General features: G+C 37.0%; 1 protein-coding gene across 1 annotated transcript in view; it reads right to left on the reverse strand.

Moving 5' to 3' along the window:
* FSIP2 (fibrous sheath interacting protein 2) overlaps positions 1 to 17,120 on the reverse strand; it is a 149,008-nt gene that overhangs the window by 126,055 nt on the left and 5,833 nt on the right. The window contains exons 3-7 of the mRNA XM_010859740.1: positions 13,960 to 14,121; positions 13,123 to 13,212; positions 12,036 to 12,175; positions 7,506 to 7,647; positions 3,234 to 3,344 (exon numbers count right to left, since the gene is read on the reverse strand). Coding sequence (XP_010858042.1) covers positions 3,234 to 3,344; positions 7,506 to 7,647; positions 12,036 to 12,175; positions 13,123 to 13,212; positions 13,960 to 14,121 — 645 coding nt within the window. The remainder of the gene's footprint in view (positions 1 to 3,233; positions 3,345 to 7,505; positions 7,648 to 12,035; positions 12,176 to 13,122; positions 13,213 to 13,959; positions 14,122 to 17,120) is intronic.

The raw sequence follows: 17,120 nt of genomic DNA on the forward strand, positions 1-17,120 counted from the left end.
ACCAAAACAACTCTGAAATAGAAAAACAAACTTGGAAAACTAAAATGACTTATTTAAAGAATTACTAAATGTATAATCAAGATAAGACAAATAGGTCAAAAAACAGAAAAAAGGAGTAAAGTTAGTAAACTGCTGCTGCTGCTAAGTTGCTTCAGTCGTGTCCGACTCTGTGCGACCCCATAGACAGCAGCCCACCAGGCTCCCCCGTCCCTGGGATTCTCCAGGCAAGAACACTGGAGTGGGTTGCCATTTCCTTCTCCAATGCATAAAAGTGAAAAGTCAAAGTGAAGCTGCTCAGTCGTGTCCGACTCTTAGCGACCGCATGGACTGCAGCCTACCAGGCTCCTCCATCCATGGGATTTTCCAGGCAAGAGTACTGGAGTGGGGTGCCACTGCCTTCTCCTGAAACTCATTTTTGACAAAGAAGCTAAGATAAATCTCTTAAGTTTTTGATAACTCTGCAACAAACACATACTTTGAGTAAAAATACAGGTGATGTCAAATCTAAAAGAAAATATAGATTATACTAAGAAACAAAAATGAATTGAAAAGCTTTTATATTAAAACATAATTCAAAAAGCCAATTTAGAATAGTTGCACTGGAAATACCAACAATTCAAACTGCTCTGCCATTAAGATTCCTCAAGCAGCCTGTGGTATTACCATGCCTACCATGAGTGGTCATGTTTAATGGGCACGCCCAGTGCCAGAATTTGATTGAGACTAAAGTTTATGGAGACACAGTAAATGTCATCAGGTGAAAATTAAGAGGAAACCTGGGGCACTCTGTTGCTACACCTAAAAGAATGAAATTAGAATATTCACTAACACCATACACAAAAATAAACTCAAAATGGATCAAAGACCTAAATGTAAGGCCAAATGTTATAAGACCCTTAAGAGGAAAGTATAGCCAGAACACTCTTTGACATAAATTACAACTATATCTTTTTTTGATCCACCTCCTAGAGTAATGAAAAGTAAAAGGAAAAGAAAAAAGGACCTAATTAAACTTAAAAGCTTCTGCACAGCAAAAAAAAACCATAAACAAAAAGAGAGAATATATTTGCAAATGAGACAGAAAAGGAATTAGTCTCCAAAATTTACAAACAGCCCCTTCAGCTCAGACAGAAAAATACACAGCCCAATCAAAAATAAGCAGAAGATCTAAACAGACATTTCTCCAAAGGCATACAGATGGCCAAAATATATGAAAAGACAGTAGTTCTATTTTTAGTTTTTTAAGGAATCTCCATACTATTCTCCATAGTGGTTGTACCATTACATTGTCATAACAGTGTAGAAGGGTTCCCTTTTTCCCTCTACACCTTCTCCAGCATTGTTTGTTTGTAGACTTTTTGATGATGATCACTTTGACCAGTATGAGGTGATACCATATTGTAGTTTTGATTTGCATTTCTCTGATAATTAGTGCAGAATAACATGGAGATTCCTTAAAAAACTAAAAATAGAACTACTATACATGACCTAGTAACCCCACTCCTGGCCACATATCCAGAGAAAACTATAATCCAAAAGGATACACACACTCCAGTGTTCACTGCAGCATTATTCACAATAGCCAAAACATGGAAACAATTTAAATGTCCATTGATAGAGGAATGGATAAAGAAGATGTGGTACATATATATAACAGAAAAGTACTCAGCCATGAAAAATGAAATAATGCCATTTGTAGTAACATAGATGACCTGGATGGAGATTATCACACTAAGTCAGGTAGAAAAGACAAATATTTTATGATATCACTCATATGTAAAATAAAATTTAAAAAAAAAATGAACTTATTCACAAAACAGAAACAGACTTACAGATATGGAAAACAAACTTATGGTTACAAAAGAGGAAATGTGAGGGGGTGGAGGAATAAATCAGAAGCCTGTGATAACACACACAAAACACTACTATATATATGACAGATAACCAACAAGGACCTACTGCATAGCACAGTAAACTCTACTCAGTGTTCTGTGATAACCTACATGAGAAAAGAATCTAAAATGGAATGAATACATGTATTACTGAATCACTTTTCTATACACCTGAACCTAACTCAACACTGTAAATCAACTATGTGCTATGCTTAGTCGCTCAGTCATGTCCAACTCTGTGACCTCACGGACTGTAGCCCACCAGGCTGCTCTGTCCATGGAGATTCTCCAGGCAAGAATACTGGAGTGAACTGCCACGGTCTCCTCCAGGGGATCTTTCCAACCTATGGTCAAACTCAAGTCTCCTGCACTGCATTCCAATAAAAAACTGGTGAAAAATTAAATATTAGAAAATAATAATTATAGTAAATTCAAGTAAGCTGAGATTTCCATATGAACAATGAGTCACTAACAATACTAAAATGTACATGTAGGAAGTCTAGAGGGCTTCCCTAGGGGTCGCAAGAGTCAGACATGACTTAGCAACTAAACACCACCACCACAATGGTAGAATAAAATATTAATATATTTCAATTTCAATATTTAAAAAATTATATAGCAGTATATATCAGTATAACCAAACTATGTAAATCTTACACTTACACATAGGTTTGTCAACAAGAAATTACCTAAAATAATTATTTAGATTAGATTATTTTAGATAACATTTATTGACATAGAGTTGTCAATGTTGTTTTGTTATTAAAAAAGTGAAGAATCTGTAAGGAATAATAACATGAATGTATGTGTTAATTCAAACATATAAACATTTACAGAAGTATTATACAATGTGTAAGAATACAGTGGTGTGTGTATGTATACCAATAAATAAATATGGTGGTGATGGAATTACAAATGAATTTTATTTCTCTTTATACTGATTTATACTCTAAATCATAAAATATTACATATTATTTAAAGTTCAAAACAAGTATTCTGAGAAGATTAACTGGTGGGGAAAAACTGAGAACTTGCTTCAAAATTCTAATAAAAACAATCAGTTATATAAATTTTTTCTACAGGAATTACAAGTATAGTTTATGGTGTGAGATAAAGTCAAAAGTAGCTTTATCAAATAATAGGGAAGTACTTTTTATATTACAGCCACAATATAATACAACCAAAATACAATAAAAATTTTATAACTTTCACTTGGTATAATACAAATCATTTGGGGTAACTGTTCTATTGCCATCTCACAAAGTGGACTACATTCAAAAATGAAAACTATCAAAAGCACATCCTCAATCAGCCCCAATCAGAGGTTAAATCTCACCCTACCTTCTTGTCACTCTCTTCTCTGCTTTTACGCCGTTGTTCCTCTATCCTAGCTTCTCTTTTCACATCTTCTCCAATCCTTGTCAGAAGTAACATCTCTTTTGTCTTCCATTCCTAAAGAGCACCATGTTACCATATTCAGTATGCATACACAATTAACCTCTATATTTTTTCCACTACCAAAAAGCAAGTTATTTAGAACAAGTCAAGGTGAAAAAGTAATTGCAGTTCTGTGAATTTTAAACCATTAAAAATAGGCTTAAGCACATCTTTATTAATCAAAATAGGCACTGTTACAATCAATGCATTTTGGCCACTGAGAAATAAGTTTGCTGTAGCATAAAAATCTGTGCTTCGTGATTCACTGAACTCTTGGAAACCATTTTCTGCTTCCTGCTGGTTGTGGAAGTGCTTTCCAAGCAAAAAGTTGTCGAGATGCCTGAAGAAGTGATAGTCAGTTGGTGAGAGATCAGTTGAATATGGCAGATGAGGCAAAATTTCAAAGTGAAATTCATTCAACTTTTGAAGCACTAGTCGTACGATGTATGGTTGGGCATTATCAAGAAGTGGACACATTTTCATGACCAGTGCCAGCTGCAGGCATTGCAGTTTTCGGTGCATCTCATTGATTTGCTGAGCATACTTCTCAGATATAATGGTTTTGATGGGGATTCAGAAAGCTATAGTGGGTTAAGCTGATAGCAGATGACCAAATAGTGACCATGACATTTTATTGGTGCAAGTTTGCTTTAGGAAGTATTTTGGAGCTTTTTCTTGGTCCGACAACTGAGCTGGTCATCTCATTGCTAGTTGTCACATAAAATCAACTTTTCGCCATACATCACAATTTGATTGAGAAATGGTTCATTGTTGTTGTGTAGAATAAGATGACACTTCAACGATTTTTTAATTTGCAGTCAGCACATTAGGTATCCACTTAACAAGCTTTTTTACCTTTCCAATTTGCTTCAAAAGCCAAATGACCATAGAATAGTCAAAGTTCAGTTCTTTGGCAACTTCTCAGGTAGTTCTTCGATCAGCTTTGATGGAAGATCAGCTTCAATGATCTCAATTGGTTGGTGTCAGCTTTCAAAGGCCATCCACTGTGCTCGTCATCTTCAAGGCTCTCGTTTCCTTTGCAAAACTTAACAGCCACTACACTACAGGTTCATTAGCAATTCCTGGGCCAAATGCATCAATGATGTTGTGAGTTGTCTCCACTGCTTTACGACCCATTTTGAAGTTGAATAAGAAAAGTGCTCAAACTTGCTCTTTGTCTAACATATCTGTTTGCTGTTGTTGTTCAGTCGCCAAGTCATGTCTGACTCTTCATGACCCCATAGCATGTTAGGCTTCCCTGTCCTTCACCATCTCCCAGAGCTTGCCCATGATCATGCATTGTATTGGTGATTCAATAAACCATCTCATCCCTTGTCACCTGCTTCTTCTGCCAACAATATTTCTCAGCATCAGAGTGTTTTCCAATGAGTCAGCTGTTCAAATCAGGTGGCCAAGGCATTGGAGCTTCAGCATCAGTCATTCTAATGAATATTTAGGGTTGATTTCCTTTAAGATTGATTGGTTTGTTTTCCTTCCTGTCCAAGGGACTCTCAAGAGTCATCTCCAGCACCAGAGTTCAAAAGCATTAATTTCTCAGCATTCTCCCTTCTTTATTGTCCAGCTCTCACAACTATACCTGACTACTGGAAAGGCCATAGCCTTAACTATATGGACCTTTGTTGGAAAAGGGATTTTTTGCTTTTTAACACACTGTCTAGGTTTGTCATAGCTTTCCTGCCAAGAAGCAGTTCAGTCAGTTTAGTCGCTCAGTCGAGTCCAACTCTGTGTGAACAAATGGCCTGCAACATGACAGGCTTCCCTGTCCATCACCAACTCCTGAAACTTGCTCAAACTCATGTCTATCGAGTTGATGATGCCATCCAACCATCTTATCCTCTGTTGTCCCCTTCTTCTCCTGCCTTTGATCTTGTCCACCATCAAGGTCTTTTCCAATGAATCAGTTCTTTGCATCAGATGGCCAAAGTATTGGGGTTTCCGCTTCAGCATCCATCCTTCTGATGAATATTCAGCTGCCCATCATGCTTTCCTTTAGGATGGACTGATTTCCTTTAGGTTTGATTTGTTTGAACTCCCTGCAGTCCAAGGGACTCTCAAGAGTTTTCTCCAACACCACAGTTCAAAAGCATCAATTCTTCAGCACTCAGCTTTCTTTATAGTCAAACTCTCACATCCATACATGACTACTGGGAAACCATAGCTTTGACTAAATGAACCTTTGTTGCCAAAGTAATGTCTCTGCTTTTTAATATGCTGTCTAGGTTGGTCCTAGCTTTTCTTCCAAGGAGCAAGCATCTTTTAATTTCATGGCTGCAATCACCATCTGCAGTGATTTTGGAGCCCAAAAAGATTAAGTCTGACACTGTTTCCCCATCTATTTTCCCTGAAGTGATGGGACCAGATGCCATGATCTTAGTTTTCTGAATGTTGAGTTTTAAGCCAACTTTTTCACTCTCCTCTTTCACTTTCAAGAGGCTCTTCAGTTCTTCACTTTCTGCCATAAGGGTGATGTCATCTACATATCTGAGGTTACTGATATTTCTCCTGACAATCTTGATTCCAACTTGTGTTTCATCCAGCCCAGCATTTTTCATGATGTATTCTGCATATAAGTCAAATAAGCAGGGTGACAATATACACCCTTGAGCATGTTTCATGATGTACTCTGCATATAAGTCAAATAAGCAGGGTGACAATACACACCCTTGATGTACTCCTTTCCCTATTTGTTACCAGCAAATTCTCTATGATCCAGCAAATGTTGACATTTAGATCTCTAGTTCTTTTGCCTTTTCTAAACCCAGTGTGAACATCTGGAAGTTCTTGGTTCACATAATACTGAAGCCTAGCATGCAGGAATTTGAGCAGAGCCTTACTAGCATGAGTGCAATTGTCTGGTGATTTGAACATTCTTTAGTACTGCCCTTCTTGGGAACTGGGATTAGGATTGACCTCTTCCAATCATTTCCCTAGTCTAAAATAAATCTGCCAGGTATACACACTGAGGAAACCAGAAGGGAAAGAGACACGTGTACCCCAATGTTCATCACAGCACTGTTTATAATAGCCAGGACATGGAAGCAACCTAGATGTCCATCAGCAGATGAATGGATAAGAAAGCAGTGGTACATATACACAATGGAGTATTACTCAGCCATTAAAAAGAATACATTTGAATCAGTTCTAATGAGGTGGATGAAACTGGAGCCTATTATACAGAGTGAAGTAAGCCAGAAAGAAAAACACCAATACAGTATACTAACGCATATATATGGAATTTAGAAAGATGGTAACAATAACCCTGTATATGAGACAGCAAAAGAGACACTGGTGTATAGAACAGTCTTATGGACTCTGTGGGAGAGGGAGAGGGTGGGAAGATTTGGGAGAATGGCATTGAAACATGTAAAATATCCTGTATGAAACGAGTTTCCAGTCCAGGTTCAATGCATGATACTGGATGCTTGGGGCTGGTGCACTGGGACAACCCAGAGGGATGGTATGGGGAGGGAAGAGGGAGGAGGGTTCAGGATGGGGAACACATGTATACCTGTGGCGGATTCATTTCGATATTTGGCAAAACTAATACAATTTTGTGAAGTTTAAAAATAAAATAAAATTGCAGTTGGAAAAAAAATAAAATAAAAACAATCTAAAAAAATAAATAAAAAAATAAACAAGTAATAAGTCATTAGCAAAAAACATAAAAGGAAGAAATGTACATTAAAATGATATATAACATAACCACATTTACTTAAGAATGCATTCCAATATCAAATAGCAACATTCAGCAATGCAAAATTGCAATTACTTTTGCACTAACCTAATAAAATCATTCATTGGCTCTAGAATGGGCTTTCTTTACTTTACTGCACTCCTATTAGGAATGCAGGGGTGTTTAACTAAATCTAAATTTAAAATGTTTTCCTTTCCACACTGAGGGCTATAATGGAGTAAAACAGTATCTAGTAACTTTCCCCATCATCACTTTAAGAGCAGATACTGGCTCATACACACAGTGTGTGGTGTCATCCTTATTTTATGTAACAACTTATGATTACAGCTGTGGAGAAAGCTCAATGTGGGTAAAATGTTTAGACCTGACATTACCTGAAGAAGCATGATGGACAGCTCAACTTATTTACAAATGAATAACTGTACACAATTTTTCTCTAGTTTAAATTTGCTGTCTCTCACCTCTTCAATTTTTCTACGAAGACTAAGTTTTCTTCTTGCATGTTCTCGCTGTCGTCTTTCTTCTCTATCCATTCGGAGCAGGCGTTGCTCTTCAGCTGTGTGCTCAAGATGTTCTAATTCCCTCCTTATCATATCCAGATATCTAAGTAAAAGCAAATGTAAGTCATGGTGAACTAGGAGTTTTGCTTACAATGACATCATCTGCTTTGATATTCCAAAACTACCTCCTTGCTTGCTTTATTTCTTGAGCTTATATATATATAAGCTTATATATATATATAGATATATATATATCTGTTATTGTAGCCAAGAAAAGGATAAATGTGAGGCATATTATTAAAAACATTTTGCATAGTACCTATTCACAATAGATTTAGGAATATATGTTTGCAAAGAAGGTTGAAATAACTGAAACAGTGACTTCAAATTTGGAAAAATGATTTAGATTTTCTAAGAAAAGATGTATGTTGATTCCCTTGTAATTTAAAAGGCCTTGAACACATCTTCCATGTATAGTCTGGGTCTCTGGTATGTCTCTGTGTTACAAAATTACTATGGAACATAGCAGTTAGGAAATGCAGCTTAATTCCACAGCTTAATGAAGGAGGAGGAAAAAATATATATATTTTCACTTCCTAAGAGATGGTCTTGACCATGGAAAGGTAATGATTGAACATGAATAGATGGCATCTAAAGAGCTTGCCCCTTCATGGATCACTGCCTTGTCATGATCGAGGGGCTTGCATAACTCAATGAAGCTATGAGCCATGCCATGTAGGGCCACCTAAAATGGACAGATCATAGTGGAGAGTTCTGACAAAATGTGATCTACTGGAGGAGGCAATGGCAAACCACTCCAGTATGCTAGCCATGAGAACTCCAAGAACTGTATAAAAGGGCCAAAAAATATGACACCAAAAGATGAGGTCCTCATGTTGGAAGGTTACCAATATGCTACTGGGGAAGAGAGGAGGACGACTACTAATAGCTCCAGAAAGAATGAAGCAGCTAGGCCAAAGCAAAGCTCAGTTGTGGATGTGTCTGGTGATGAAAGTAAACTCCAGTGTTGTAAAGTAAAGTATTGCATAGGAACATGGAATGTTAGGTCCATGAATCAAGGTAAATTGGATATGGTCAAGCAGGAGATGGCAAGAGTGAACACTGACATCTTAGGAATCAGTGAACTGAAATGGACAAGAATGGGTGAATTTAATTCAGTTGACCATTATTTCCACTACTGAGGGAAAGAATACCATAGAAAAAAATGGAGTAGCCCTCATAATCAACAAAAGTGTCTGAAATGCAGTACTTGGATGCAGGCTTAAAAACAATAGAATGATCTTGGTTCGTTTTCAAAGCAAACCATTCAACATCACAGTAATCCAAGTCTATGCCCCAACCACTGATGCCAAATAAACTGAAGTTGACCAGTCTATGAAGACCTAGAAGACCTCCTAGAATTAACACCCCTCCTCCAAAAGATACTATGTTCATTATAGGGGATTGGAATGCAAAAGTAGGAAGACAAAAGATTCCTGGAATAACAGGCAAGTTTGGCCTTAAAATACAAAATGAAGCAGAGCAAAGGCTAACAGAATTCTGTCAAGAAAACACACTGGTCATAGCAACCACCCTTTGTTAACAACACAAGAGATGACCTTACACATGGACATTACCAATGGTCAATACTGAAATCAGGTTGATTACATTTTCTGGAGCCGATAATGAAAAAGCTGTATTCAATAAGAAAAAACAAGAACTGGAGCTGACTGTGGCTCAGATAATCAGTCCGTCATAGCAAAATTCTGGATTAAAGAAAGTGGGGAAACAACTAGGCCAGGCAGGAACAACATAAATTACATTCCCTATGAATATACAGTGGAGGTGATGAATAGATTCAAGGGATTGGATCTAGCAACCAGAGTTCCTGAAGAACTAGGGACAGAGATCTGTAATACAGTACAGAAGGCAGAGAACAAAACCATGCCAAGGAAAAGAAATGCAAGAAGGCAAAGTGGTTATCTGAGAAGGCTTTACACATAGCTGAGGAAAGAAGAGAAGCAAAAAGCAAGGGAGAAATGGAAAAGGTATACCCAACTAAATGCAGAGTACCAGATAATAGCAAGAAAAGACAAGAGGGCATTCTTCAATGAACAATGCAAAGAAATAGAGGAAAACAACAGAAAGGGTTTAAGACTAGAAGATCTCTTCAATAAAACTGGAAATTATCAAAGGAACATTTCATCCAAAGATGGGCATAAAAAAGGACAGAAACAGTACAGACATAACAGAAGCAGAAGAGATCAAGAAGAGATGGAAAGAATACACAGAAGAACTGTACAAAAAAAGATCTTAATGACCCAGATAACCACAATGGTGCAGTCTCTCACTCAGAGCCAGACCATCTGGAGTGTGAAGTCAAGTCAGCCTTAGAAGACACTGCTGCCAATAAAGCTAGTGAAGGTGATGGAATTCCAGCAGAGCTTTTTAAAATCCTGAAAGATGATGCTATTAAAGTGCTGCACTCTTTAGGGCAACAAATTTGGAAAACCCAGCAGTGGCCCCAGGAATAGAAAGGGTCAATCCTCCTCCCAATTCCCAAGAAACGAAGTACTAAAGAATGTTCAAACCACCAGACAACTGGCACATATCTCCCATGCCACTAAGTGTATGCTCAAAATCCTCCAAGCTAAGCTTCAACATCGGAGAAGGCAATGGCAGCCCACTCCAGTACTCTTGCCTGGAAAATCCCATGGATGGAGGAGCCTGGTGGGCTGCCGTCTATGGGGTCGCACAGAGTCGGACACGACTGAAGTGACTTAGCAGTAGCAAGCTTCAACATTACATGAACCGAGGAACTTCCAGATGTTCAAATTTGGTTTAGAAAAGGCAAGAGGAACCAGAGATCAAATTGCCAACATTTGCTGAATCACAGAGAAAGCAAGGGAATTCCAGAAAAAAACATCTACCTCTGTTTCATTGACTATGCTAAAGCCTTTAACTGTGTGGATCATAACAAAACTGTTGAAAACCCTTAAAGAAATGGGAATACCAAGACCATTTTAATCTGTCTCCAGAGGAACCTGTATGCAGGTCAAGAAGCAAAAGTTAGAACCCTGTATGGCACAGCTGACTGGTTCAGGATTGAGAAAGGAGTATGATTTCTCCTTTAGGCTGTTTATTGTCACCGTGTTTATTTAACTTATACGCAGAGCATATCATGAGAAATGCCAGGCTGGATGAGTTACAAGCTGAAATCAAGATTTCTGGGAGAAATATCAACCTCTGATATACAGATAATACCACTCTAATGGCAGAAAGCAAAGAGGAAGTAAAAAGCCTCATGATGAGGGTGAAGGAGAACGAATACACCAACTTAAAACTCAATATTAATAAAACTAAGATTCTGGCATCCAGTCCCATTACTTCATGGCAAATAGAGGATGAAAAGGTGGAACAGTGACATGTTCCCTTTTCCTGGGCTCTAAAACCACTGCTGATGGTGACTGAAACCATGAAATTAGAGGATGATTACTTCTTGGCAAGAAAGCTATGAAAAACCTAGATAGTAAGTTAAAAAGCAAAAACATCCCTTTGCCAACAAAGGCCCATATAGTCAAGGCTATGGTCTTTCCAGTAATCATGTACAGATGTTAGAACTGGACAATATAGAAGGCAGAGTGCTGAAGAATTGAATCTTTCAAATTGTGATGCTGGAAAAGACTCTTGAGCATCTCTTAGAAAGCAAGGAGATCAAACCAGTCAATATTAAAGGAAGCAAGCCCTGAACATTCATTAGAATGAGTGATGCTGAAGCTCGATTATATTGGCCACCTGATTCAAACAGCTGACTCATTGGAAAAGACCCTGATGCTGGGAAAAACTGTTGGCAGAAGGAGAAGGTGACAGAGGATGAGACAGTTGGATGGCATCACCAATGCAATGGACATGAACTTGGGCAAACTCCAGGAGATGGTGAAGGACAGGGAAGCCTAACATGCTTTAGTCCATGGGGTCGTGAAGAGTCAGACACGACTAGGCAACTGAACAGCCGCAACAACAACAAAGAGCTTGCAGGTTTTTTAAGCAATCACACATGTTTTATCAGTATTGAAGCTATATCTACCCTCCTTTTTTGAATTTGCATTAATTTCCTCAAACAATGCTGCCAGCTCTTAAAGATGACCCAATAAAAAATTATTATTAAAATCATGTGCTAAAGATACTTTCCCTCCATTTCCAACTACAGGATGGATTTTGTATTTGATTATTTATTCAGTTAACAGCTTGGATTACCTCCTGGACTCCCAGAAACTGTATCTTTTCTAGCAGAAATTCATGTTTATAGCCTTGGTACCAGAATTCCCAATTCCTGGACCTTTTGCTCTCCCTTCCTCTCCATACTGAAATAGTGAAGTTAAATAGCATCCCATACTTTAAAAAAACTCTTAGCTTCAATTATTTCTAGCATTTTGTAACTTATTTGGATCCACAATATATACATAAAACATTCATTAACTTCAATCTCACCTGTGCCTTATTAATCGTTCTTGGTCCTTAATAGACGGGGTGCCTTCCTGTAACAACCAATTTTGGAACTGTGTAACATCAGAACGTCCAGGTATTTGATTGTCTTCCTGTAGTTTATTTACTTGTTTTGCAAGCATTTTCTATTAAAAAAAAGTGTGTGTGTAACATATATATACATATATATATATATATATGTATATACAATTTTTTAACATTTCCCAGAAATAAAAATGTCTTTTGATCTGCTTTTTTTATATTTAATGTTTAGTGAAATTCCCATACTTTGTAAATAACTAATTCCTTTTAACTGCATTTAAACCTATTTTGATTCCACTGTAGATATGGACAATTGACTCAAAGATTTCTGTTTCTGAAAATAAAAAATATTTCAGCTTTTTTTCTATCCATTCTAAAGAAATTAATTTAAAAAAATGGAAGAAGTGGAGGAGAAACTCCCAGCACAAAGGAGTAGATGAGGGGAAATAGAGAACACTTTAAAGTTTAGGGGAATCACCTTCATTTCTATACAACTCTTGACCTTGGAACATAAATCTGTAAAATTCACATATGTGCAGCTTTTTCATTTTTATCCAACTCGTGACTCTAAAGTCTGAATTCACTTACACACACATGGGAAGAGGCTCACATGTTTTAGTGGATGAACACAGCCACATGTGTACAAACATACAGTGTACGTGTTCTTTGCATTTTTACGATGTTATAACAATTCATATGGCTCCTCTCCTGTTACTTAAGTTGTTTTGGTCTCCAGCCTAAGAATCTTGCTGCCACAACAGACTCTTCCAATTGGTCCCAAATCAGGTAGATGGGGCATATCCTAGTAACAATTTTATTATTAAATTTTGCCAGCTACCACTGGCATATTAATAGATGACCTGGTCCCTTTCCCTTTCTTGGCCCAAAATAGCAATCTCAAAATATTTTCTTCTGCTCTAAATTTTTACTTGGAGAAATTATTTAGGTTGCCAAAATTAAAGGTAGAATATTATAAGAAAATACTCTGCCCACAAGTAAACCTTTGTTCCAAACCCCATGTACAGAAACCAAATTTAAATATTTAACTTACTTGTTCTCTTATATAGTTTCTTTCAAAGTCTAATTTTAAACTGGTAAGATATTGCCTGTACTTATTCAATTCCCTCAAGGTACATACAACCTAAAAAAACACAAAATAATTAGAAAAATATATAAATAAAAATATCTAAAAATCAAAGCAATTACTTTATAGAAGTAAAATAATACTCTGTTAACCAAGTAAAAAACTGCTAACAATTTTGTAAGTAATATCTCTCTAGAATTTTTAATCAACAGGAAATTGCTATTCAAATAGCATTACTTTATTTATATGACTTATGCCATGGTAAGGAATTGAGTACATAAAGTTATTAAAATAAAATACCAATTTAATAATAATGTTCAACCTCAATAAGAACAGAGTGTATTAGGACTGTATTAAGCTGATTTTTCTAGGTTCTTATTTTCTCTTAATTTTTTAAAAAGTACATGGGACATAACCCTTGACAAGCATACAGTGCCATTAGAGACAAAGAAAACTATGATACAGTTGGGAAAATTCTTTTTACATCTTCAAATTATTTAGTAGTCATCTTTTGATATTTCAAGGAAAAAAAGTTAAAGGAAGAAGTAGTTTCACTTGGAAAACAACTACTGTCTGATTTTCTTTGACCCAAATACTGATTGATTTAATGGAATTTTCCAGTAAGTATCTCTTCTGACCAAACTAAAGGTCATCCAGGCCCCCCAGAGAGGAACAGAAGCAAGCTTTTATCAAATCTTAGAGGTTTTCAATGATTGATGTGTGGCAGAACAAATACAATATTGTAAAGTAATTAGCCTCCAATTAAAATAAATTTAAATTTAAAAAAAGTTATTTTCAACTCACTTTATTATTGCTGGTGATGTAACCACCTTTCTTTAATCTTCTCAAGATGTCTTTACGCTTATGGTAGGCTCTTAAATGTGGATCATGGAGACTTTTATACTGGTTTTCCAAAAGTCGACAGTATGGATCAGTCAGGTTAAAACCGTAAGAAGGTCGAAAAAGCTGCAAACAAGAAATTTAGGCATATTATAAATGTACAATTAATCAATTTTTCTTTTAAATATCAATCTATTAAAACGACCAGACTATTCGTAGAAAATAAAGCATGTAAGAATGTGAAGTGGGAGAAAATCAGAGAAAGAATTTGGAATGGGCAGTGTTAATTGCTTATCCCTAACCTTTTTTCTTCACTAACCTGAATTATCCTAAAACCCCACCCTCACTCAATTAATTCCCCCATCTTTATCAGTCCCTAGCCCAAAGCTAGAAAAGGGAGGAGGAAATGAAAAGAAAGAGGAAAGTATAAACTTTGTTTTAATGTATAAAGCCAAAACTAAGACTTTCTCTTTTCCTCTTCCCTCCTCCAGATCCAGAAACTGCATTCAATATCAATATCATTCAGTTGAGTTCAGTTCAGTCGCTCAGTCATGTCCAACTCTTTGGGACCCCATGAATTGCAGCACGCCAGGCCTCCCTATCACCAACTCCCGGAGTTCACTCAAATTCACGTCCATCGAGTAGGTGATGCCATCCAGCCAGCTCATGCTCTGTATCTCATATTCTAACAATAAAGAAAAACAGAAAATCTTCCACAAAGATTCACTGAAACAACTTTGAAAAAAAAAAAAAAAAGTAAAACTCAGATGTTAAAAGATGATGAATTAAAGAGTTATTGTATTTTGAACTCTTATCTAAGAAATGCAATGATTTCTGAGTGCTACAGTCAGGGAAAAGTTACCACTTTATATTATAAAGTTCAATATATTGAAGAATCAATTATAAAGAATAATGCTAGGGATTGAGATTTCTCCATACCAAATACAACCTTATTAAATAGCTATTACTGTATCAAAGAAGGAAAATAACTAATAGTCATGTTAGTTTATCTGTTACTTTAGAGGAAACATGAATAATTTCATCTCATTTGTAAGTTAAAACATTACCAAGATGAGGCACTTTAAAATCTGCCAGGGGGGACATCAGTACTTCGTTCATTTTTCAAAAATTTTTCAATAGCAGGATAGTGATAATAGGTAATGGGAGAACCTCTGAAAGGGGGAAAAGGAGAGGCTAGAAGTAGGTGCGAAAGTCATCCAAATATTGTCTTTGTATCCTATATTTATACTATCCTTTAGATTGTCTTAGCCAGACAACAGAAATTTTTAGTCTAAAGTTAAAGTAGGAACTGTCTCAAGTGAAAAGCAACTGGAATGTGTGGGAGATGTGGCAAACCTGAGAGCACACCATGCCCTGTGCAGGCATGCTATTCAAATTCTGTGATTTGACACACTATACATCTTTGCACACTGGTATCTGTCTGCCCAAAGAAAGGCAATGCCAAAGAATGCTCAAACTACCACCCAACTGCACTCATCTCACACGCTAGTAAAGTAATGCTCAAAATTCTCCAAGCCAAGCTTCAGCAATACGTGAACCATGAACTTCCTGATGTTCAAGCTGGTTTTAGAAAAGGCAGAGGAACCAGAGATCAAATTGCCAACATCCGCTGGATCATGGAAAAAGCAAGAGAGTTCCAGAAAAACATCTATTTCTGCTTTATTGACTATGCCAAAGCCTTTGACTGTGTGGATCACAATAAACTGTGGAAGATTCTGAAAGAGATGGGAATATCATACCACCTGACCTGCATCTTGAGAAACCTATATGCAGGTCAGGAAGCAACAGTTAGAACTGGACATGGAACAACAGACTGGTTCCAAATAGGAAAAGGAGTACGTCAAGGCTGTATATTGTCACCCAGCTTATTTAACTTCTATGCAGAGTACATCATGAGAAATGCTAGGCTGGAAGAAGCACAAGCTGGAATCAAGATTGCCAGGAGAAATCTCAATAACCTCAGATATGCAGATGACACCATCCTTATGGCAGAAAGTGAAGAAGACTTAAAGAGCTTCTTGATGAAAGTGAAAGAGGAGAGTGAAAAAGTTGGCTTAAAGCTCAACATTCAGAAAATGAAGTTCATGGTATCTGGTCACGCCACTTCATGGGAAATAGATGGGGAAACAGTGTCAGACTTTATGTTTCTGGGCTCCAAAATCACTGCAGATGGTGATTGCAGCCATGAAATTAAAAGACATTTACTCCTTGGAAGAAAAGTTATGACCAACCTAGATAGCATATTCAAAAGCATAGACATTACTTTGCCAACAAAGGTCCGTCTAGTCAAGGCTATGCTTTTTCCAGTGGTCATGTATCGATGTGAGAGCTGGACTGTGAAGAAAGCTGAGGGCTGAGGAATTGATGCTTTTGAACTGTGATGTTGGAGAAGACTCTTGAGAGTCCCTTGGACTGCAAGGAGATCCAACCAGCCCATTCTAAAGGAGATCAGTCCTGGGTGTTCTTTGGAAGGAATGATGCTAAAGTTGAAACTGAAGTACTTTGGCTACCTCATGAGAAGAGGTAACTCATTGGAAAAGACTCTGATGCTGGGAGGGATTGGGGGCAGGAGGAAAAGGGGACGACACAGGATGAGATGGCTGGATGGCATCACTGACTCAATGGACATGACCCTGAGTGAACTCTGGGAGTTGGTGATGGACGGGGAGGCCTGGAGTTCTGCAATTCATGGGGTCGCAAAGAGTTGGACACGACTGAGTGACTGAACTGAACTGAACTGAAGAAGTATGTAATTTTCCTATTTTAATTCACATGATAAAAATAACTTTTCAAAATTTGAGTTCTGAGTTCACATTTTTAACAAAATAATAGTAAATTTGCAAAAATATTAATTTTATTCAGAAAAAAAAATTTGATGTTTTGTTTTTCTATTATAGCGATAAAACTAACATACATCATAATATTGGTTTTAGGTATCAGTGCTTCTTTCTTTTTTTTTTAATTTTATTTTATTTTTAAACTTTACAATATTGTATTAGTTTCGCCAAATATTGAAATGAATCCGCCACAGGTATACCTGTGTTCCCCATCCTGAACCCTCCTCCCTCCTCCTTCCCCATACCCTCCCTCTGGGTCGTCCCAGT

This window comes from Bison bison, unplaced genomic scaffold, assembly GCF_000754665.1.
Source record: "Bison bison bison isolate TAMUID 2011002044 unplaced genomic scaffold, Bison_UMD1.0 scf7180017864459, whole genome shotgun sequence".
In the NCBI taxonomy this organism is placed as follows: Eukaryota; Metazoa; Chordata; class Mammalia; order Artiodactyla; family Bovidae; genus Bison; species Bison bison.